This window comes from Oncorhynchus mykiss, chromosome 4 (genome assembly GCF_057628025.1).
Source record: "Oncorhynchus mykiss isolate SJ-2025 chromosome 4, ASM5762802v1, whole genome shotgun sequence".
Taxonomy (NCBI): domain Eukaryota; kingdom Metazoa; phylum Chordata; class Actinopteri; order Salmoniformes; family Salmonidae; genus Oncorhynchus; species Oncorhynchus mykiss.
The window spans coordinates 50,839,489-50,864,806 of NC_143025.1; the positions used below are offsets into that span (position 1 = coordinate 50,839,489).

Sequence of the window (25,318 nt, forward strand, 5' to 3'; positions counted from 1 at the left end):
CATCCTTGTGCCTTGTCCCGCAAGCTCTCACCTGCAGAGAGACATTTTGACATAGGTAACCGGTAACTCCTGGTTGTTAAGCTGGCTCTTGAGGAGTGTCCTCACAGGTTAGAGGGTTCGGTCCTTCCCTTCATTGTGTGGCCGGATCACAAAAAATCTAGCCTACAGCCAGACCGCCAAACGTCTGAACTCTCGGTAGGCCAGGTTTGCATTGTTTTGCGGAAGATTCAACTTCACCCTCACATATCGCCCCGGATCTAAGAATACCAAGCCTGACGCACTCTCTCGTCAGTTCACCGCAGACAACACAGGTTCCGAGCCAGAAACCATTATGCCATCCTCCTGCATCGTTGCTGCTGTCTCCTGGGATATTGAGTCCTGTGTTCGTCAGACACCTGTCACCCTGGCATGAACCAGACTGTTGCCTTCCTGCGTCAGCGATTTTGGTCATCCACCATGGGGAAAGACACTCAGGAATGAATCTCATTCTGCTCGGTCTGTGCCCGGAACAAAACCTCCACCAAACCTACATCCGGTCTGCTTCGCCCTCTTCCCATACCCAGTCGCCCCTGGTCACACATAGCTCTGGACTTTGTCACTGGCCTTCCCCCATTGAAGGGTAACTCAGTCATCCTCACAAATGTTTTTCTTTTTTTTTTTTCTTCAAAGCGGCACACTTCATTCCCCTCTCCATGCTTCCTTCCTCCTGGGAGACTGTGGACCTGCTGGTATCCCATGTGTTGCGGCTGCATGGCATCCCTATTGACATCATTAGGAGGACCCCAGTTCACATCCCAGGTATGGAGAGCCTTCTGCACAGCACTTGGTATTAATGTTAGCCAGACCAATGGAAAGACCAAACTGTGTGACTTCGGCTAACCCTTCCACCTGGAGAGCCCAGCTACCCTGGGTGGAATATGCCCACAACACCCTCATCAATGCCTCATCAGGTATGTCACCCTTTGAGTGTGCTCTGGGTTACCAACATCCCTTGATCCCTGCCCAAGAGGTTGAGGTAGCAGTGCCCTCAGTTCAGGACCAGATGAACTGTTGGCATCGCACCTTGAGGAGGGCCCAGGCTGCTCTTCGTGCCTCCGCCAGGACCCAATTCCAAGCTAACCGTCAATGTGCATCAACCCCAGTCTACACTCCAGGCCAAAAGGTATGGCTTTCATCTAAGGACTTGCTCTTGAAAGTGGTTTCCAGAAAACTAGCGTCCCGATCCATTGGTCCCTTTGAGATTGATTGTGTCATAAACCCCTCTGCGGTACATCTGAAACTCCCAGACTCTCTCAAAATCCACCCCACCGTCCATGTGTCCTTAATTAAACCAGTCTGCTCCAGTCCCCTGTCCCCTCCTGCAGCTGCTCATTGACGACCATCCTGCCTACGCCATCCAGCGGCTTTTGGATGTGCGCCGTCATGGTTGGCAGTATCTGGTGGACTGGGAGGGATATGGACCTGAGGAGCGCTGCTGGGTTCCCCGTGATCACATTCTGGATCCCTCCCTCTTACAGGATTTTCATACCTCACACCCAGACAAGCTGGTCGTGCGCCAGGTGGCAACCGTAGAGGGGGGTGTACTGTCACATCTGCTCCTGCTACGCCCTCTTTTGCTCATCCGGTTTCTTCTTGATCTGCAGTGTACTCCTCAAGTACACACTCTCTCTCTCTCTCTCTCTCTCTCTCTCTCTCTCTCTGTCTCTCTCTCTCTCTCTCTCTCTCTCTCTCTCTCTCTCTCTCTCTCTCTCTCTCTCCCTCTCTCTCCCTCTCCCTCTCCCTCTCTGTGTGATTGTGCGGTTGGAGACAGGTGTGCTGGAGTCAGAGCAGATCCCTACCAGCTGCAACTCATTCCATAATCAAGACCTCTACAAATACTCAGTCCTGCCGCTTCCACTCTGCCAGATCATAATCTCTGCTCAGTCAGGTCATGCTTCTAGCTATTTATGATTATTCAAGATCCTGTTATGCTGCTGTGCCTGTTTCCCTGTCTGATGCTGTTTATCCTCTCATTGCAGTTTTACCGCTCTGTCTCTGGCGCCTGTCTCCGGTTCCACAACACCCTATTACCCTGTTCTGGATTTAGCTCACCACCACTACTTTGGATTCCCCTCTGGACCTGTTTACCCGGTTCTACCCAGCTCACTCCAACCCTGTGTTACAATAAATATCTTGGTTCATTCATCCCTGTTTCCTCTGAGTCTGCTCTTGGATTCCCCTGTGCCGCTCCGCCTAACAGATTACAACTGTGAGTCTTTCTGGGTAAGTCTCTAAAAGCTTTGCACACCTGGATTGTACAATATTTGCACAATATTGTTTTTGAAATTCTTAAATCTCAAGTTGGTCAGTCATTTTCAAGTCGTGCCATAGATTTAAGCCAATTTAAGTCAAAACTGTAACGAGGCCACTCAGGAACATTCAATGTCATCTTGGTATGCAACTGTGTACCGAGAGTATTTAGCCTTGTTTTAGATGATTGTCCTGGTGAAAGGTGACTTCATCTCCCAGTGTCTGGTGGAAAGCCGACAACCAGGTTGTCCACTAGGATTTTTCCCGTGCTTAGCCCCATTCCATTTATTTGTTATCCTGGAAAAACTCCCCAGTCCTTAACAACCTCTTTCAGCTAGAGGGCAGTATTTTCACATCTGGATGATGCTCGCGGGCCCAAAGTAAACTGCCAGCTACTCAGACCCAGAAGCTAACACTAAAGTTTCTAAACTGTTTGAATAATGTCTGAGTATAACATAACTGATATGTCAGGCGAAAACTTGAGAAAAATCCATCCAGGCAAAAAAATTGAGGTCACTCTCTTTTCAATGAGATTTCTATGGGAATCTAGAGTTCTGTGGCACTTGCTTGAAGTTCCTATCACTTCCACTGGATGTCAACAGTCTTTAGAAATTGGTTGATGTTTTCCCTTTGAGAAATGAAGAAGTAGGGAATTTCAGAATGAAGGTCGCGTGAAGTTGTAATGGTTTTCGTCATCGGATGGGGAAGAGTGGTCGGACCAAAGTGCAGCGTGGTGTATTTTCATGTTTTTTTATTGAACTGAACACTAATACAAAATAACAAGAGAATACATGAAACCGAAACAGTCCTGAAAAGTGCAAACACTAAACAGAATATAACCACCCACAAAACCCCTGTGGGAAAAAGCTACCTAAGTATGTCTACAGCTGTCCCTGTTTGAGAACCATACCCGGCCAAAGCAAAGAAATACAAAACATAGAAAAAGGACACAGAATTCCCACCCAAATCAAACCCTGACCAAACCAAAATAGTGACATAAAAAGGTACGGACTCCGGCCGCAAAACCTGAACCTATAGGGGAGGGTCTGGGTGGGCATTTCTCAGCGGTGGCGGCTCTGGTGAGGGACGTAGACCCCGCTCCACCTCTGGCTCGGCCCACTTAGGTGGCGCCTCTTGAGCGTGGACTCACGCCGCTGACCCCGGACTGGGGACCCTCATAGAGAGCCCCGGACTGGAGGACGCTGCTGGAAGCTCCGGACCAAAGGGCACCTCTGGACTGAAGGGCACCTCTGGACTGAAGGGCGCCTCTGGACTGAAGGGCGCCTCTGGACTGAAGGGCGCCTCTGCATGCTCCGGACTGAAGGGCACCTCTGGATGCTCCGGACTGAAGGGCGCCTCGGGACGCTCCTGACTGACGGACGACACTGGCGTCTCCGGAATGGAGGGCGACTCTGGAGGGAGGAGACGCAGAGACAGCCTGGTGTGTGGGGCTGCCCCAGGGCCCACCAGGCTGGGGAGACCTACAGGAGGCCTGGTGTGTGGAGGAGGCACCGGATGAACCGGGCTGTGGAGGAGCACTGGAGCTCTGGTGCGCAGCCTTGGCACCACTCCTCCAGGCTGAATGCCCACTTTAGCCCGGCCCCTCCAGAGTGCAGGCACAGGTCGAACCGGGCTGTGGGGGAGCACTGCAGATCTGGTGCTTACCTCTCCATTTGGCTCAATGCCCACTTTCGCACGGCACAGGCTAAGCACAGGCATAGGGTGAACTGAACCCTCCCAGCGCCCCGGAGACACAGTATGCAGAGCCGGCGCAGGATACCCTGGGCTGAAACGGCGCACCGGAGACCAAACGCGCTGAGCTAGCACAATCTGCCCTGTCTGGATGGCCACTCTCGCATAGCACTTGCGGGGGACTAGCATGTAGCGCTCCGGGCTATGAGCGCGCACTTGAGACACCGTGCGCTTCACTGCATAACACGGTGCCTGACCAGTACCACGCTGCTTCCGGAAAGCACAGTGATTTGGCTCAGGTCTCTCGCCTGACTCCGCCAATCTCCCCGTGTGCTCCCCCCAAAACATTTTTTGGGGGCTGGCTCTCATGCCTGCGTTTCCTCATATCACCGCCTCTCAGCTTTAGCTGCCTCCAGTTCTTCTTGCGGGCGGCGATATTCCCCAGCCTGTCTCCAGGGTCCCTGTCCGTCCAATATCTCCTCCCATGTCCAGTAGTCATGAACCCTCTGCTCCCTGTTACCACGCTGCTTGGTCCGTTTGTGGTGGGTGGTTCTGTAATGGTTTTCGTCATCAGATGAGGAAGAGTAGTTGGACCAAAGTGCAGCGTGGTAAGTGTTCATGTTTTTTTATTTAACTGAACACTAATACAAAATAACAAGAGAATACATGAAACAAAAACTGCCCTGAAAGGTGCAAACACTAAACAGAAAATAACCACCCACAAAACCACTGTGGGAAAAAGCTACCTAAGTATGGTTCCCAATCAGAGACAACGATAGACAGCTGTCCCTGATTGAGAACCATACCCGGCCAAAACAAAGAAATACAAAACATAGGAAAAGGACATAGAATGCCCAACCAAATCACACCCTACCAAACCAAAATAGAGACATGAAAAGCTCTCTACGGTCAGGGAGTGACAGAAGTGTACTTTTTGTTAGAGGCGTGTGACCTAAAAGCTCACTCCACTTTGTTTTTATCCACTATTGAACGCAGTTTATCCTGTCTTAAATGTGTATGATTATTTACATTAAAAAATACCTAAAATTGTTTGGACAAAGATTACAGGTAATTTATTAGATATTTTCTAGTCCTGTTGTGCAAGTTGGAACCGCTGTTTTTATGGGTCAAAAGTGCCAAATAAATTGACATTTTGGAGATATAACGACGGAATTAATCAAACAAAAGGACCATTTGTGATGTGTATGGGAAATATTGGAGTGCCAACAAAAGATGATGTCTGCGTTTTGTGTCGCGCCCGGCGGATTAAAATATGAATGTCATGTGTTTGTTTGGTGGGGTGCTATCCTCAGATAATCGCATGGTTTTCTTTCGCCGTAAAGCCCTTTTGAAATCTGACACGTTGGCTGGATTAACAACAAGTGTAGCTTTACTTTGGTGTATTGCATGTGTGATTTCATGAAAGTTTAATATTTATAGTAATTTGAATTTGGCGCTCTGTCATTTCACCGGATGTTGTCGAGGGGTTAAGCTAGCGGAACGTCTAGTCGTAACAAGTTAACAATTACAAGCATACCCATAACATGATGCAGCCACCGCTATACTTGGAAATATGGAGATTGGTACTCAGTAATGTATTGGATTTGACCCAAACATAACACTTTGTATTCAGGACAAAGTATATTGCTTTGCCACATTTGTTGCAGTATTACGTTAGTGCCTTGTTGCAACCAGGATGCAAGTTTGAAATATTTTTCTTCTATACAGTTTTCCCATATCACAGCCATTAAACACTAAATCCCTGAGCAATTTCCTTCCTCTCCGGCAACTGAGTTAGGAAAGACGCCTGTATCTTTGTAGTGACTGGGTGTATTATTACACTATCTGTCACACCCTGATCTGTTTCACCTGTTCCTGTGATTGTCTCCACCCCCTCTATGTGTCGCTTATTTTCCCCAGTGTCTTTATCCCTGTGTTTCCTGTCTCTCTATGCCAGTTTCTCTTGTATGTCAAGTCAACCAGCTTGCTTTTCCCTTACCCCTTTTGCTATTCTACTTTTTGTAGTCCTCCTGGTTTTTACCCTTGCCTCTTTCTGGACTCTGGACCCACCTGCCTGTCTGCCACTCTGTACCTCCTGGCCTCTGATTTGGTTTTGACCTTCTTGCCTGTCTACGACCATTCTCTTGCCTACCCCTTTGGATTATTAAACATTGTAAGATTCCAACCTTCTGCCTCCTGTGTCTGCATCTGGGTCTCACCTTGTGACTTGATACCATCAAAAGTGTAATTAATAACTTCACCATGCTGAAATGGATATTCAATGTCATCTACCAATAAATGCCCTTTGTGAGGCATTTAGAAAACCTCCCTGGTCTTCGTGGTTGAATCTGTTTTAAATTCACTGCCCCACTGAGGGAGCTTACAGGTAATTAATGTTTGAGGTAGTCATTAAAAAAACATGTTAAAGACTATTCTTCCACAGAGTGACTCCATGCAACTTATTATGTTTCCTGTTCGGCACATTTTTACTCCTGAACTTATTTTTGCTTACCATGAGAAAGGGATTGACTACATTTCAGCTTTTCATTTTTAGTTAATTTATACAAATGTCTAATATAATTCCATTTTGACATTCCACAAACTTTTTTTTACGCCAAACATAACGTTTTGCATTGTTGCCAAAAAGTTCAATTTTGGTTTCATCTGACCAGAGCACCTTCTTCCACATGTTTGGTGTGTCTCCCAGGTGGCTTGTGGCAAACTTTAAACAACACTTTTTATGGATATCTTTAAGAAATGGCTTTCTTCTTGCCACTCTTCCATAAAGACCAGATTTGTGCAATATACGACTGATTGTTGTCCTATGGACAGAGTCTCCCACCTCAGCTGTAGATCTCTGCAGTTCATCCAGAGTGATCATGGGCCTCTTGGCTGCATCTCTGATCAGTCTTCTCCTTGTATGAGCTGAAAGTTTAGAGGGACGGCCAGGTCTTGGTAGATTTGCAGTGGTCTGGTACTCCTTCCATTTCAATATTATCGCTTGCGCAGTGCTCCTTGGGATGTTTAAAGTTTGGGAAATCTTTTTGTATCCAAATCCGGCTTTAAACTTCTTCACAACAGTATCTCGGACCTGCCTGGTGTGTTCCTTGTTCTTCATGATGCTCTCTGCGCTTTTAACGGACCTCTGAGACTATCACAGTGCAGGTGCATTTATACGGAGACTTGATTACACACAGGTGGATTGTATTTATCCTCATTAGTCATTTAGGTCAACATTGGATCATTCAGAGATCCTCACTGAACTTCTGGAGAGAGTTTGCTGCACTGAAAGTAAAGGGGCTGAATAATTTTGCACGCTCAATTTTTCTGTTTTTGATTTGTTAAAAAAGTTTGAAATATCCATAAATGTCGTTGCACTTCATGATTGTGTCCCACTTGTTGTTGATTCTTCACAAAAAAATGCAGTTTTATATCTTTATGTTTGAAGCCTGAAATGTGGCAAAAGGTCGCAAAGTTCAAGGGGGCCGAATACTTTCGCAAGGCACTGTATCTGTTTTTCCTCTGCATGCCTTTCTTTGTTTGGTGAAATCCATACTTTTTAATAAAATGTTAATCAAATACGACTACCGACTGTTTCCTTGTTGAGATTGAATTGTCACATGACCATTCGCTGATTTGCCAATCTTACAACACCAATGAGTCAGTCATTGGTATGTGATTAACTCTAGTCTGCGCTCAACTCTGTGGAGGAGTTGAGGTACTTGGCAAATCACAGTACATTACACTACAGTATCAACAAGCTGAATTCAACTTTGGATTGGATATCTGATGCCTGTGTGTAGTCCACCAGCAGTGATTCATGTGAGTGACACATTGTAACTTCTATTATGCTGCTCTGTGATATGATAATTAACAAATCAATCATATCTTATCATTATGGAATTGTTAGTCCAGTATCATGACGGGAGTGAGTCAGTTGGGCCGCTTGGGTGAGTAGTTTTTAACTTTTAATAAGGGTTGAGACATTCAAGAACTCTCAAAATCAACAAGCCTAACATGATGTTGGTAGAAAATGTCATTCAACTTAAGTGCAGTGAATGTATGTCTTAGCTGTAAAATTACACTGTACAACTCCAAAACAATATGCTGAAATGACTTACAAAACACCTCACATTGTCACAACGAAAGCTTCATACTAGTCAACACTAGTACAAATATTTTCAGTGCAGTGAGTTAACCTTGGACTTTTCCCCACATGAATGCAGTCACTGGTCAGTACAAGGAGTGTTCGGTACAGGGAGTGCTACATGTAGTACATTTATTTTTGCATTTATGGAAACACATCTGGTGGAAAATAGCCTTTTTTCTAAACTGACTGAAATTGCCTATTAAAACTGTTACTTCTCTTTCAATTTGAACTCCTGTGTCCTTCCCCTTTTCAAATGGGACAACACGGCTATTGGGAAACACTTAAAGGAACTTGTCAAAAGAGATTATATGTTTTATCTTGTATTCCTGTAAGTAATTTTATTGGCCAAAAGATGTCATATAGCTCAATCATATTCATTTGAGTTCAAGTTGATAGTTTTTACCTCAAGTTGTTCCCAATCATTTTAGTTTCTATAATAATATTTAAGACCTATTTAGCCTAATAATAATGAGTATTGGGTTGTTTCTTTTAGTTCCACAATGAGCCAAGGCATAATCAAGGAGGAAATTCTTCGCGATGATCTAAAATACTACTTCATGAGCCCTTGTGAGAAATACAGGGCCAGACGCCAGTTACCATGGAAACTGGGGGTGCAGATCCTGAAAATCGTCATGATCACATCACAGGTATAGTCTGAGAAGTGTATCATTAGAACTGTTTCTCTCTTTTTAGGAATTATCGAAGGTAATTGCTAAGAATAGCTATTCTGGCTATCAGTCTGTTTCTGCTCGCTGTCTTGTGGAATTGGTTTGGCATGGCATAAGGAGTTGGCGGTAGAGCATAAAATAACAGACTGGCACCAAGGCTTAAGAATGCTATCAACCCTTATGGATTTTTTTTACTCTCACAAATCATTAGTTGAATTTACACTGATTTGGTGACATAACAATTTGATATGGTTGTGATATGAAAGGCAAATGCCCAAATTAGTTTTAGTTTTAGTAATTTGTTCATCACTTCATTGTTGATACGATTCCCAAAAATTGTGCATGTCAGCAATCAAGTTTTCATGATAAAGCACTTTTCAGTACAGAGCAAAAAACGGATGTGTTTTGCGTCATACTATCCCTTTAAATTGTGTATTTCTTCTCCCACCAAGCTTATCTTGTTTGGACTGAACAACCAGCTTGTGGTTGCCTACAAGGAGGAGAATGCTATGACCTTCAAGAACCTGTTCCTCAAGGACTATAGTGGAGTTGATGAGGAAGATTACAGTGTAGCTCTTTACTCCCAACAAGCCGTCTATGACAGTCTGTTCTATGTGCTGGATCAGGCAAGTCTCCAGGGCCCATATTCATAATAAAGCATCTCAGAGTAGGAGTACAGATCTAGTATCTAAACAAGTCTCCTGACTGTCCTTCTCTTTTACTCTAACCCAAATCTCTTTCTTACTGCCGCTTTCTCCCTTGCCTATCATCGGTTTCATCATCATTCCTGTATTTTTGCCGAGTAAATTGGTCTCTGCCACTCATCAGGCAATTTTCCCCTGGGTTATCAATATTGCAGAGTCATGGTTATAGCCTAATGCTGCACACATAAGCATTTCACTCTTAAAACAAATATTTTATTTTAGAGATATAGGGTGACAGTGGGGAAAAACAGAGGTTGTGTCAAAGGGCAGCAGCTCAGATTTTCTGAGCTCAGATGTGTGCTGCAGGCTGCGACATTACTGCTAGACCAGCCAGGCCACCTTTTACTGTTTTATGAGTCTGATTGTCCTTTTTTGTTTAAGGTGCTGGTGCAACATTTCATTAGTAGTTATGACTCATACACATAGCATTACATACAGTAGCTGGTAATGAGCAGAATGCACTTGTGTTTGAATGGTGTTCTGTTCCCTGCAGTACCGCCAGTTGGGGCGCCTCTCTGTGGGGCCTATCAGTTACGCTGAGGAGAATGGGAAACTGTTACCTCTGGTCATCTGTAAGGAGTACTACAAGAGAGGCAATGTGGAACCCTCGGACGATGCCTACGACATTGATGCTCAGTTAGAAAAAGGTCAGTGGACTCCAAGGGCGAAATTGTGGAGTAGATATTTGGGAGAATGAACAGGAGACGGAGCGGGTGCAACGGCAATTTCATTGACATTTTAAAGAGTATTTCCTGCAATTCTACATAGTTTGACATAACTTATTATACCTATTTTCAGGGGTATATGGAGGGGTATTTTGAAAAAACATAAAACGGGTAACTTCTTGCATTTTGCCATGGGGAAGAGAAACATTTGCAGTTTAAAATGATATTCTATGAGATATGTTGCTGTTTTTAAAGCTAATTTTCTGCTACTCTACAACTTTTGCCATGAGGCTGAGAGAAAATGTTGCAGTTTTAAAGTAACTGTCCAGTGAAAATCTTACTTTTGAAAGTTAACATTCTGTTAACTCATACCTAAATCATGTTGTTGACTCAGCCTGTACTCGTATTTGTGGCCAAAGTATAAATTGGAGAAAAAGCACTTCAAACCCGCACCTCAAACATCAAACAGACTGTTTAAATATGCTTGCTATTTCCTCATAGAGGATGATGTCATCCTCCAGAGGATGATGTCATCCTTCAGAGAACGAACAACTTCAATTTAACTACATATGGTTTAATTAGTTCCAATCTTTTCATCTTTTGCAGTTTGTATGACACATGATCCAACAAACGTGAGCCAGTGGAAAGCAGAAAATGTGTCTTTTTTCAATCTGGAATTTTACAGGTACAGTTACTGAGCCAGGTGGCAACTGGGTCAGACAACTAGGTTGTGTTCATTAGGCCATGCAACACAAAAAAAACATGTTTCTTATTGGACATGTGAGTGTTTCTTAAGCCTAATGAACACAACCCTGATCATTGGAAAAGCTCCTCGCCACGGCACACGGAACTGGTTGGGGTCGCCCCGCCCTCTATTTGTTTTCATTTGCGGAGGCTTTCCTAACTGTTCATACCTCAGTGTTCCAGATAGACAGGAAATGGGCAGAGCGGGGATCATATACTGTATAGAGCCTTGCTACTGTTATTTTCAAATGTCTTTTTACTGTTGTTTTATGTCTTTACTTACCTACACACACACACCTTTTTTCGCACTATTGGTTAGAGCCTGTAAGTAAGCATTTCACTGTAAGGTCTACCTACATCTGTTGTATTCGGTGCAAGTGACAAATAAACTTTGATTTGATCGAGGGCAATTCGTTATTATGTGAATTTCAACTCGGACTATGTACGACTTCACAACTGGTAATTACCACATATAGTCAAAGCGGCTCATGCCTCCACACGAGGACGACAACCGCCGGTGACCATAGCAATGGAGTAAATAAACATTTTCAACGTGTGAAAAGTGAATCGCTATAACACCATAAGCATGCATAAAGTATTTAGAGGAAACAAACGATTAACCCAAAATAGATTAGAAAATAATGATTTTTAGCTAATATTTGATTTATTTAAATTATTTTTAATTACAATACAATAAAAAATAAACATAGGACATCACTACAAGTATATTTTATTCTTAAACATAATATCATTAAAGTAAAGCAAATAAACCAAAATAAGATGTACAAATCACTACACATGAATTGCCAGTGACAACAGTTTTAAAAGTTATAACCTCTTAAGACCCCTTTTTTCAATTTTTGTCTCAAATGACATACCAAATGTAACTGTAGCTCAGGACCTGAAGCAAGGATATGCATATTCCATTTGAAAGGAAACACCGAAGTTTGTGGAATTATGAAATTAATGTAGGAGAGTATAACACATTCGATCTGGTAAAAGATAATACAAACAAAAATAAGAGAAAGTCCAGCACAGCAGGGGTTCAAACTGTAGAACCCAGTTCCTACGTTTGAATATATAAATTGAATTAATAAAAAAAAACTATGCTACATTTTATCTCTGGGACCCTCAGTATGACAAATCAGAGCAACACTATTGAAGGTAAGTACATTATTTACCTTCAGAGATTAATGTATCAAACCAGTTGCCATGATACAAGTTTTTTGTTGTGTACTCTCCTCAAACATGGTGTTTTTTCACTGTAATAGCTACTGTAAATTGGGCAGTGCAGTTAGATTAACGATAATTTAAGCATTTTGCCCATATTTGACATGTCTATGTCCTAGAAAATTGTGCTGTTACTTACGTCATGCTAATCACATTAGCGCACGTTAACTCAGTAGCTCAAATAAAATAAACAGAAAATGGTCAGGGGTTACAATTGTATAAATATGATACAGTTGTAAGAATACAATGTTTTTATTAAATATTTGACTTCGAGTATATATTGCAAGTATTTTGCATCTGGAAGCTTCATTAAATAGCACCCGAAAAAACACGTCTCAACGTCAACAGTGAAGAGGGATGCTGGCCTTCTATGCAGAGTTGTAAAGAAAAATACAAATCTCAGACTGGCCAATAAAATGAAAAAATTAAGATAAGCAAAAGAACACAGACACTGGACAGAGGAACTCTGCCTAGAAGGCCAGCATCCCGGAGTTGCCTCAACTGTTGATGTTGAGACTAATTGAGGACTTATCCTCTTGCTCAGATGTGCACCGGGGCTTCCCACTCCTCTTTCTATTCTGGTTAGAGCCAGTTTGCGCTGTTATGTGAAGGTGGTAGAGTATATCTTCAGTTTCTTGGCAGTTTCTCTCATGGAATAGCCTTCATTTCTCAGAACAAGAATAGACTGACGAGTTTCAGAAGAAAGTGCTTTGTTTCTGGCCATTTTGTGCCTGTAATCAAACCCACAAATGCTGATGCTCCAGATATTCAACTAGTCTAAAGGCCAGTTTCATTGCTTCTTTAATCAGGACAACAGTTTTCAGCTGAGGAAACATAATTGCAAAAGGGCTTTCTAATGATCAATTAGCATTTTAAAATTATAAATGTAGATTAGCTAACACAACGTGGCATTTGGAACACAGGAGTGATTGTTGCTAATAATGGGCCTCTGTACGCCCATGTCGATATTCCATTACACTGTATTTCTGATAAATTTGATGTTATTTTAATGGACAAGGACAAGGACATTTCTAAGTGACACTGAACTTTTGAATAGTAGTGTAATTACTTAGCTCACTCCAAAATAACACTCATATAGGAGTTTCCCCGTTATCTCAAAAAATGTATTTGTCATCGAAGTCCATGAATTTAGACTAGTTATTACAAGGGTATATTTTGTGCAAGATCTTAAAAGTGAATACGTTTTACCTAATTTGATATACAACATTTGTGAGAGCTTTCTTCCCATTACATTTCAGTAATATGTGCAAGCTAGCTGGTCTGTTTATGCCCTGTACACATTGTGCCCTATTTCATTGCACTAGACGTCATCTTCACGGAGTCTTGCCACTACTGAATGGACAGTTATGTTTGGGAGATTGCAAGATATTACCTTTTCATTTAAGACAGGATAAATATATTGTTTCGTTGCTAATAAAATATTTAGTTACTTTTTCCTCAACTTGATCCTTTAACTTTATAGCAAGCTAAGTTGCACTGCAGAACAGCTAGCTGTTTGAGAATCAGACACCTCATAAGTCCTCACAAGCTAAAAGCTAAGGCTAGGTTGAAGATACAGTACCACTAGTAGCTAGCGACCGCCACAATAATAATAATAATAATAATAATAACAATTATCATAAAAAACATTACCATCACAATTACCATCACAAACTTAACTAGGAGGCAAAAGTCCTAATATAATTTGCCTAACAGCCAATGTGTATTATTGAACATTACAATTAAAGTAGTACTCGCTTATTGAAATGGGTAATTGTTAGCAAGTTATTAGCTGTCCCATAAAGCCATCACAGAAAATGATATATTTTCATCATCTGTGGTTTGGAAACTTATTGTACTTTAAAATACTCTGGCTGGGTCGTCACTAGTTACCACAGCCACAAAGTTAGAAAGGTCGCCTACTCAAATAAAATTTTAATTGTCACATGCGTCAAATACAACAGTGAAATGCTTCTTCATTACAAGCCCTTAACCAACAATGCAGTTCAAGAAAGTAAAGAAAATATTTACCAAATAAAAGAAAAGTAAAAAAACAATTCAAATGTAACAAAATAACAATGAAGCTATAGACAGGGGATACAGGTACCGAGTCAATGTGCAGGGTTACAGGTTAGTTGAGGTAATTTGTTCATGTAAGTAGGGGTAAAGTGACTATGCATCGATAAAAAACAGTGAGTAGCAGCGGTGCACAAAATCAATGGGGGAGGTGAATGCAAGTACTCTGGGTAGCCGTTTGATTAGCTGTTCAGGAGTCTTGTGGCTTGGGGGTAGACATGGAGCTTCGGTACCGCTTGATGTGTGGTAGCAGAGAGAACTTTCTATGACTAGGGTGGCTGGAGTCTTTGACACTTTTTTGGGAATTCCTCTGACACTGCCTGGTATACAAGTCCAAGATGGCAGGAAGCTTGGCCCTGGGCAATAGTGCCTTGCGGTCAGAGGCCGAACTGTTGCCATACCAGGCAGTGATGCAGCTGTAGAACTTTTTGAGGCTCTGGGGACCCACGCAAAATCTTTTCAGTCTCCTGAGGGGGAATAGGCTTTGTCGTGCCCTCTTCACGACTGTCTTGGGGTTGAGGGAGAGGTTGTTATCCTGGCACCACACGGCCAGGTCTCTGACCTCCTCCCTATAGGCTGTCTCATCCCTGTCGGTGATCAGGCCTAACACTGTTGTGTCGTCGGCAAACTAAATGATGGTGTTGGAGTTGTGACTGACAATACAGTCATGAGTGAACAGGGAGTACAGGAAGGGACTGAGCACACCTCTGAGGGCCCCCCCCGTGTGTTGTTACCTACCCTTACCACCTGGGGGTGGCCCGTCAGGAAGTCCAGGATCCAGTTGAGGAGGGAGGTGTTTAGTCCCAAGGTCTTTAGCTTAGTGATGAGCTTTGAGGGCACTATGGTGTTGAACGCTGAGCTGTAGTCAATGAATAGCATTCTCACATGGGTGTTATTTTTGTCAAGATGCGAAATGGCAGTGTGGAGTGCAATAGAGATTGTGTCATCTGTGGATCTGTTGGGGCGGTATGCAAATTGGAGTGGATCTAGGGTTTCTGGGATGATGGTGTTGATGTGAACCATGATCAGCCTTTCAAAGTGCTAGGGGTTGGTAGTGGAATGGAACCATGACATCAGGAACCAAAACTCCTCCGTAGTGATCCGACACATGATAGCTAAATCAGCTGTTCGATTTAACTTACGGCATGTCAACTGAGCCAGGATCACAGTCAAATGGATTGCGTATTTCTCAAAGTAATCTTCCAAGCGTTGGAGGTGAGCAGTCATCACTTGTAAGTAAGTAGCCTTGCACGAGCCTTGGATTGTGCGAGCCGGAAGGGCTCATAGAGCAGAAGCCTTTGTCCTGTTTCTGTAGCATCAGGCAGCTTGATGTACAAGTACACGCCCTGAACAGGACACTAGTCTATCGCAGGGCCTTACCCTCAATCAATCTCAATGCTGAGTGCCAAACGGCAACGAACCAGGTCCCACTTTCGTATGACTCGGCCAGGGATTGAACCTTCCAATCTCAGGGTGGACACTCTAATGACAAGACCACTCGTATGGGACACTTACTGATGCTGTTTTCTGTTAGAAACATGCACACCCAAGGGATGGGGGCATGAAATTCTTTCCTCTGAATCCACTGATTCGGTCACTTATCTGTAGAATGTTTTTGTATTTCCCCTGCGTCTTACGTTTAGTTCGTTCAATTTCTCAAATATGCATGGCAATGTAACAGTTTGCTTAATTGACTGCTTGAGCACACTCCGCCAACACTGATGTTCTAGATGTCATATATTCCGTGTCTGAATCCTGGCATTGGAAGTCCACAAAAAATTGTGAAATTTCCATCCCCAATAGCATTTGTCTTGACTGAAAATGTAAAAGGGGGAGGAATTGCAATATACTGTAGAGATAGTATGACAGAACTCTGCAGGCTATCTAGGTCTATGCCCAAACAGTTCGAGCTTCTACTTTTAATAATCCATCTCTCCAGAAATAAGTCCTTCACTGTTGCCGTTTGTTATAGACCCCCCTCAGCTCCCAGCTGTGCCCTGGACACCATATGTGAATTGATTGCCCCCCATCTATCGTCAGAGTTTGAACTGCTAGGTGACATAAATTGGGATATGATTAATACCCCGGCCGTCCTACAATCTAAGCTAGATGCCCTCAATCTCAAACAAATTATGAAGGAACCTACCAGGTCCAACCCCAAATTTGGGACACTGTAAAACACGTAAAATGAAATGCATGCTCTTCAACTGATCGCTGCCCGCACCCGCCCGCCCTTGCTAGCATCACTACTCTGGACGGGATCTGACTTAGAATATGTGGACAACTACAAATACCTAGGTGTCTGGCTAGACTGTAAACTCTCCTTCCAGACTCACATTAAGCATCTCCAATCCAATGTTAAATCTAGAATCGGCTTTCTATTTCCCAATAAAGCCTCCTTTACTCATGCTGCCAAACATACCCTCGTAAAACTGACTATCCTACCGATCCTCGACTTCGGCGATGTCATTTACAAAATAGCCTCCAACACTCTATCACAGTGCCATCCGTTTTGTCACCAAAGCCCCATATACTACCCACCACTGCGACCTGTATGCTCTCGTTGGCTGGCCCTCACTAAATATTTGTTGCCAAACCCACTGGCTCCAGGTCATCTAAGTCTTTGCTAGGTAAAGCTCCGCCTTATCTCAGCTTACTGGTCGCCATAGCAACACTCACCCGTAGCACACTCTCCAGCAGGTATATTTCACTGGTCACCCCCAAAGCCAACGCCACCTTTGGCCTCATTTCCTTCCAGTTCTCTGCTGTCAATGACTGGAACAAATTGCAAAAATCACTGTATCTAGAGACTTATATCTCCCTCACTAACTTTTAGCGTCAGCTGTCAGAGCAGCTCAACGATGCTGCAGCTGTACACAGCCCATCCAACCAACTACCTACCTAATCCCCATATTTGTTTTAGTTTTTCTGCTCTTTTGCACACCAGTATTTCCACTTGCACATCCTCATCAGCACATATATCAATTTAGCATGTAAATTGCTAAATTGTAATTACTTCGCCACTATTAGCCTATTTATTGCCTTACCTCCTACTTAATTTGCACACACTGTATACAGATGTTTCTATTGTTATTGACTGTACGTTTGTTGATGCCATGTGTAACTCAGTGTTTTTGTCGCACTGCTTTGCTTTATCTTGGCCAGGTCACAGTTGTAAATGAGAACTTGTTTTAATCTGGCCTACCTAGTTGAATAAATAAAAATTCCAGTGTTACATCCATAAATAGAACATTATCATGCTCTGATCCCATATCTCCACGTAGTTTTGCAAACAGGCGTGCGCACAGTGAATGTGGTTTGATGTTGTTTACAATCGAAGTTACCTGCTGCTGTATATCAATTCAATTTCAATTCAAGGGCTTTATTGGCATGGGGAACATGTGTTAACATTGCCAAAGTAAGTGAGGTAGACAACATACAAAGTGAATACAGTGCCTTGCGAAAGTATTCGGCCCCCTTGAACTTTGCGACCTTTTGCCACATTTCAGGCTTCAAACATAAAGACATAAAACTGTATTTTTTGTGAAGAATCAACAACAAGTGGGACACAATCATGAAGTGGAATGACATTTATTGGATATTTCAAACATTTTTTAACAAATCAAAAACTGAAAAATTGGGCGTGCAAAATTATTCAGCCCCCTTAAGTTAATACTTTGTAGAACCACCTTTTGCTGCGATTACAGCTGTAAGTCGCTAGGGGTATGTCTCTATCAGTTTTGCACATCGAGAGACTGACATTTTTTCCCATTCCTCCTTGCAAAACAGATCGAGCTCAGTGAGGTTGGATGGAGAGCATTTGTGAACAGCAGTTTTCAGTTCTTTCCACAGATTCTCGATTGGATTCAGGTCTGGACTTTGACTTGGCCATTCTAACACCTGGATATGTTTATTTTTGAACCATTCCATTGTAGATTTTGCTTTATGTTTTGGATCATTGTCTTGTTGGAAGACAAATCTCCGTCCCAGTCTCAGGTCTTTTGCAGACTCCATCAGGTTTTCTTCCAGAATGGTCCTGTATTTGGCTCCATCCATCTTCCCATAAATTTTAACCATCTTCCCTGTCCCTGCTGAAGAAAATGCTGCCACCACCATGTTTGACAGTGGGGATGGTGTGTTCAGGGTGATGAGCTGTGTTGCTTTTACGCCAAACATAACGTTTTACATTGTTGCCAAAAAGTTCAATTTTGGTTTCATCTGACCAGAGCACTTTCTTCCACATGTTTGGTGTGTCTCCCAGGTGGCTTGTGGCAAACTTTAAATGACACTTTTTATGGATATCTTTAAGAAATGTCTTTCTTCTTGCCACTCTTCCATAAAGGCCAGATTTGTGCAATATACGACTGATTGTTGTCCTATGGACAGAGTCTCCCACCTCAGCTGTAGATCTCTGCAGTTCATCCAGAGTGATCATGGGCCTCTTGGCTGCATCTCTGATCAGTCTTCTCCTTGTATGAGCTGAAAGTTTAGAGGGACGGCCAGATCTTGGTAGATTTGCAGTGGTCTGATACTCCTTCCATTTCAATATTATCACTTGCACAGTGCTCCTTGGGATGTTTAAAGCTTGGGAAATCTTTTTGTATCCAAATCCGGCTTTAAACTTCTTCACAACAGTATCTCGGACCTGCCTGGTGTGTTCGTTGTTCTTCATGATGCTCTCTGCGCTTTTGACGGACCTCTGAGACTATCACAGTGCAGGTGCATTTATACGGAGACTTGATTACACAGGTGGATTGTATTTATCATCATTAGTCATTTAGGTCAACATTGGATCATTCAGAGATCCTCACTGAACTTCTGGAGAGAGTTTGCTGCACTGAAAGTAAAGGGGCTGAATAATTTTGCACGCCCAATTTTTCAGTTTTTGATTTGTTAAAAAAGTTTGAAATATCCATAAATGTTGTTCCACTTCATGATTGTGTCCCACTTGTTGTTGATTCTTCACAAAAAAATACAGTTTTATATCTTTATGTTTGAAGCCTGAAATGTGGCAAAAGGTCGCAAAGTTCAAGGGGGCCGAATACTTTCGCAAGGCACTGTATATAAAGTGAAAAACAACCAAAATTAACAGTAAACATTACACATACAGAGGTTTCAAAACAGTAAAGACATTACAAATGTCATATTAGATATATATATATATATACAGTGTTTTAACAATGTACAAATGGTTAAAGGACACAAGATAAAATAAATAAGCATAAATATGGGTTGTATTTACAATGGTGTTTGTTCTTCACTGGTTGCCCTTTTCTCGGGGCAACAGGTCACAAATCTTGCTGCTGTGATGGCACACTGTGGAATTTCACCCAGTAGATATGGGAGTTTTTCAAGATTGGATTTGTTTTCGAATTCTTTGTGGATCTGTGTAATCTGAGGGAAATATGTCTCTCTAATATGGTCATACATTGGGCAGGAGGTTAGGAAGTGCAGCTCAGTTTCCACCTCATTTTGTGGGCAGTGAGCACATAGCCTGTCTTCTCTTGAGAGCCATGTCTGCCTACGGCGGCCTTTCTCAATAGCAAGGCTATGCTCACTGAGTCTGTACATAGTCAAAGCTTTCCTTAATTTTGGGTCAGTCACAGTGGTCAGGTATTCTGCCGCTGTGTACTCTCTGTGTAGGGCCAAATAGCATTCTAGTTTGCTCTGTATTTTGTTAATTCTTTCCAATGTGTTAAGTAATTATCTTTTTGTTTTCTCATGATTTGGTTGGGTCTAATTGTGCTGTTGTCATCCGATACCTTGTAGAATCTATTTCTCTGCACATCCCCTGTGCCGTTTCATTCTCGGGAATCGTGAGACAGAACTGTGTGGGTATGGGTGTTGGGGTGTTGGTGTGTGTGTCGGCCACAGCTAACGTCCCTTTGGAGAAAATAAACTGGGGAGTTTGAGTTCCGTCAGTTTCCTCTTGATTACTAGGAATAGCATAAATTCCTTGTTTAACAGTATTATCTGACAAAGATAATGATGTGAGTTTCTATGCCTATGCCTCCCCACACATTGTTTTCACCATATTGTTGCCGGTAATATCAAAGTCTGCAATAGTGTGTGGTTTCATGGCGTAGTGGGCCTAGACAATCAGCATGGGAATTAATTTTTCCATGATCTAAGGGCACTCTCTGGTTTCTTTTATATTTTAAAAATGTAGATTTATAAAGTTAACCACATTACAATGATGGGGGGGGGGGGGGGGGGGGGGGTTGCTGAAGACTATTTCTGGCTTTAATAAAGCGTGGGGAAAAACTCATTCTGATAGGCTGGGCCTAGCTCCCCAGTTGGTGGGCTTATGGCTGCACCCATGTTTGTGAAATCCATAGATTAGGGCCTGATACATTTATTTCAATATGATTAACTCTCCAGCAACCCCATTTTCAAATTCGGCAACCCCATATGGGGTCACAATCCATGGTTTGGGAAACGCTGACTTATGGGTAATGTGATTGAGGTTTTACATGTACCTGCTGATGTATCACCATGCAGGCCACGTTGTGTCGAGCATGGTGGAATGAAAATGCATCTCAACCAAGGAAAATGTGTGGTGGGCTGACCCCGCCAACTTTGCCCCGTTCCTTGTGTCGCAACGAGGGGTACTTGAATCATTTGGGGATTGATTTCTTATTAACGTTGGCATGTTTTCCTTTCAGGCTTGTCGATATCAAGATCACTTTTCAACTTAAAGGAATCAACCTGCAAACAGTGCGCTCACATGAGTTACCGGACTGTTATGTATTTTTTGTTACGGTAAGGTTCCTTTGTTGTGTTTAAACATGTAACCCATCATCATGCCCATGGAGCGCTGTTGGTACTGTTAGACCATTTTTAATCTGTTCAGTTGTCTCTTTCTCCAGATCACATTTGATAACCAGTGTCACAGCGGAAAGATAAAAATCTTCCTTGACATTGATGCACTGAGCAGTGCGTGCAAAAACTGGACAATTTCTGGGACTGGTAAGTATAGTTAAATTTGAGTTATTAAGAAACCAATTTGTTCATCAGGATTAATTGTCCTGGGTAATTAAATAAACACAGTATGTTCAAATACTTGAGGTGCCGTTAAGTAGGTGTGCATGCAAAGCAATGCACATCTCCAGATTTCTTACTCATATTATTATAATAATTTGATTTATTCCGCTCGTTCCAGCATTTAAATTACTTAAGCTATTAACATGAAACCAACTTCCAAATGTGCAGACCGACCCAACTTATTTTTGACAGCAATATTTAAATGAAGTCACAATACATTTCAATTGAAATAAAAGTGCCATAGACTTACACCATATATACAAAAGTAAGTGGACACCCCTTCAAATGAGTAGATTTGTATATTTCAGCCACACTCGTTGCTCGCAGGTGTATAAAATCGACCACCCAGCCATGCAATCTCCATATACAAACATTGGCAATACAATGGCCTTATTGAAGACCTGAGTGACTTTCTGCCCTGCTAGAGCTGCCCCGGTCAACTGTAAGTGCTGTTATTGTGAGGTGGAAACATCTAGGAGCAACAACAGCTCAGCCGCGAAGTGGTAGGCCACACAAGCTCACAGATTTGGACCGCCGAGTCCTGAATACGTAGTGCAGAAAAAACATCTGTCCTCGGTTTCAACACTCACAACCTCTGGAAGCAACGTCAGCAAAATAAATGTTAATTGGGAGCTTCATTAAATGGGTTTCCAAGATCACCATACGCAATGCCGACAAGCGTCGGCTGGAGATGTGTAAAGCTAACCCCCATTGGACTGTGGACAGTTGAAACTGGAGCAGCAGCACGACCAGGTGGACTCGGGACAGCTGAGAATACTTGCCCGTATTCATAGTGCCAACGGTAAAGTTTGGTGGAGGAGGAATGGGGTGGTTTTTCATGGTTCGGGCTGGGCCCCTTAGTTCCAGCGAAGGGACATCACGCTACAGCATACAATGGCATTCTAGACGATTCTGCGCTTCCAACTTTGTGGAAACAGTTTTGGGAAGGCCCTTTCCTGTTTCAGCATGACAATGCCCCCGTGCACAAAGCGAGGTCCATACAAAAATGGTTTGCTGAGATCGGTGTGGAAGAACTTGACTGGCCTGCACAGAGCCCTGACCTTAACCCCATTGAACGCCTTTGAGATTAATTGGAACACCAACTTCCGAGCCAGGCCTAATCACCAGAGCCCGACCTCACTAATGCTCTTGTGGCTGAATGGAAGAAAGTCCTCTCTGCAAGGTTCCTTCAGTTAGTGGAAAGTCTTCCCAGAAGAGTGGAGGCTGTTATAACTACACTGAACAAAAATGTAAAAGCAACATGTAAAGTGTTGGTCCCATGTTTCATGAGCTGAAATAAAAAATCCCAGAAATGTTCCATACGAAAAAAAAGCTTATTTCTCTCAAATATTCTGAACAAATTTGTTTAGTGAGCATTTCTTCTTAGCCAAGATGTTTGAGTTGGACTATTTCTGTCTATAATAAAGCCCCTTTTCTGTGGGAAAAAAATCATTCTGATTGGCTGCGCCTATGCCTCCCATGGCCCACCCATGGCTGCACTCCTGCCCAGTCAAATGATAAATCATGGCATAATGAGTTCATTTAAATCCACTGATTTCCTTATATGAACTGTAACTCAGTAAAATCTTTAAAAAATGTCAATGTTGCGTTTATATTTTTGTTGAGTATACATATGTTGGCATAACATAACTCGCTAACAGTAACTATTGAACCGTTTAGCTAGATACACCAAACCAACTTTATCATTTTCAGGCTATCCTAATTTCAAGTTATTTAACTTTTATCAACTATAATTATACACATTTTCTTAAAATACATCACCAACCGTAAATCTTAAACCACCTTTTATAAACTATAACTATATAAAATTGCATGAATTTGCATAAAGAAACTACAAACAATAATTATTGAAAAGTTCAAGCTACAGTATAGGCACCAAACAAAATTCCACATGTTCAGGCTATCCTAACTTCAAATACTTAAATGTTTACAGCAACAAAAAACACAAATGTACATGCATTTGCATAAATAACTCCTCTATAGGAACTCTTGAACTGTTTAAGCTACTGTAGAGCCAAAAACCCAACCGTCACATATTCAGGCTATCCTAAATTCAAATTCTTATACAATTTATCAACTATAATTGCATACATTAATAAAATGTATACCTAAAGGTGTCCTAAAATTCTAAATCAAATAGTTAAATGATCCATCGCATGACTATCTTAAAACAATTCCATATGTTAGCTTGTTAACCCCCCACCCAACAGCTTAGACTTTTAGAGGCTAATAGCATACACTTACTCACTGACAGTAACTCTTGAACTGTTCAAGATTGAGACATCAAACCAACTTTCACAAGTTCAGGCTATCCTAACTTCACACTTTTTGTAAAACTTTTGTCAACTATAACACCAAACCAACTTCCACATTTTAAGACTATTCAATCAATCAATCCATCACAAGCTAGCATGCACACCATATTTTCTTCAGGAAATTTAATTTTCTAGTTTAGCCTGCCTTACTAGCTTTTGCTAGTAGAGGAAAGTTGGTAAGTTGCTCTAGAGTGTTTGCTAAATTACTGTAAAATGTACTTTTGAGTATAATTTGACTTTTGTACTCTATTTGAACTAGGTCTCGTATAAGTCCAAATCCAACCAAAATGTTTCTTCTCTATACAACCAATACTGAAGACTTCCAATGTTGACACTGTGACACTGTCAAAAGCCTCAAAGCCTTGGAAGCATGGGAAGAGTTTTGTAACCCATGTGTCTTTATCTGTTTCAGCTCAGAAGAACACACACTACCTTCTGGTGTTTGATGGCTTTGTCATACTGGTTTGCCTGACCTCGGCCGTGCTATGCACACGCTCCATCGTTCTGGCAGTCAAATTACTGCAGGTCAGTTAATGATACATTATGGAAGTTTAGTTGCTAATTATATACATCACATTTCGGCTTGAAAGGTCAATGTTGGCTGTATGGTTAATACACATGTATGATGTGAATTTCTTGTCTCATAAAACCCAACTCGTGTTTTAGCTAAAACAATATATGCTTTGCTCATGGGTGCGATGTCATTTCTGGACAATATTTATCTCCATTTAGAGGGATCCCTTTTGGCTCAAAAGCCAAGTTGTAGGTGTTCTGGAGCTTGACCCCTCACTGGCCAATAAGAATGTGCTCCATGGCTAAATATGTGGTTGCTTCAAGTTGAGTATTTACAGTCTTATATATTGTGTTGTAATCAACTCCAATTACAATATTCCATTATGGCCTAGTTTGTTAAATAGCCTACAGAAACAAAATAACAAAATATATGTAGGCCAGTCCTATCTTCACTTAATGTGTTGAACATGTTTGCAGTCCACATTGTAAGAAGCCTAATTGCATGGATTCAATATGGAAATATATAGTTAAACCTAGCATTCACACTGATAGGTGCTAGGCCTACTGTAAATTGCATTATGGCTGAGCCATGGACATGCCAAACATTGTCAATAAGCAAGATTAAATTCACTATTGATAAGGCTTTAAGATTGAATAATTCTGCTCAAAATGAAACAAGACTTGTTTTAAATAGGCTATGTCTAAATACAGTTACATGCCCCACAAACAACCTTCATTGAAGGGAACGGAGGCTATGCAATTATATCTTCTTTTTTATTTATTTTTATTGAATATCCCAAACTTACAATATACTTGCAATGAAGCCGCTCAACAACTACACCACACCAGTCATCCAACAGACTCCCATTCAGAGAAACACACAGAAGCATCCAGGGTCAATGCCCTGCTCAAGGGCACATTGACATATCTCCCACCAGGCCAAGAAACGTGAACCTGAACCCTCTAAGATCCCCCCACGGTCTCCCTATAGCTGTTCCTCAACCATCCGAGACCACTCCCACAGTCCCTACCACCAAAACAAATAAGAAAAAAATTATAATAATTACATTCCCCATCCCCGAGAACCCCTCAATGCACCAACAACCAAGAAAATGAACTAAAGAGAAAAAAGAAAAAGACAAGAAACAGCAAACAACAGCGCAAAAAAAACACAGGACATCAAGGACAACTAAAATCATAACAGCAA

General features: G+C 42.1%; 1 protein-coding gene across 7 annotated transcripts in view; it reads left to right on the plus strand.

Moving 5' to 3' along the window:
- The first annotated feature begins 7,607 nt into the window (after positions 1 to 7,607).
- Positions 7,608 to 25,318, plus strand: part of mcoln2 (mucolipin TRP cation channel 2) — a 73,414-nt gene continuing 55,703 nt past the window's right edge. For 3 of the 7 annotated variants that reach the window (XM_021599967.3, XM_090232247.1, XM_090232250.1), the window contains exons 1-8: positions 7,745 to 7,931; positions 8,625 to 8,778; positions 9,252 to 9,425; positions 9,997 to 10,150; positions 10,775 to 10,853; positions 20,884 to 20,980; positions 21,088 to 21,187; positions 24,011 to 24,123. In XM_021599967.3, coding sequence (XP_021455642.1) covers positions 7,879 to 7,931; positions 8,625 to 8,778; positions 9,252 to 9,425; positions 9,997 to 10,150; positions 10,775 to 10,853; positions 20,884 to 20,980; positions 21,088 to 21,187; positions 24,011 to 24,123 — 924 coding nt within the window. In that variant the 5' untranslated portion in view covers positions 7,745 to 7,878. Of the gene's footprint in view, positions 7,932 to 8,624; positions 8,779 to 9,251; positions 9,426 to 9,996; positions 10,151 to 10,774; positions 10,854 to 20,883; positions 20,981 to 21,087; positions 21,188 to 24,010; positions 24,124 to 25,318 lie in introns of all 7 variants that reach the window. The other 4 variants (XM_021599969.3, XM_090232248.1, XM_090232251.1 and 1 more) reach the window with 3 other exon arrangements.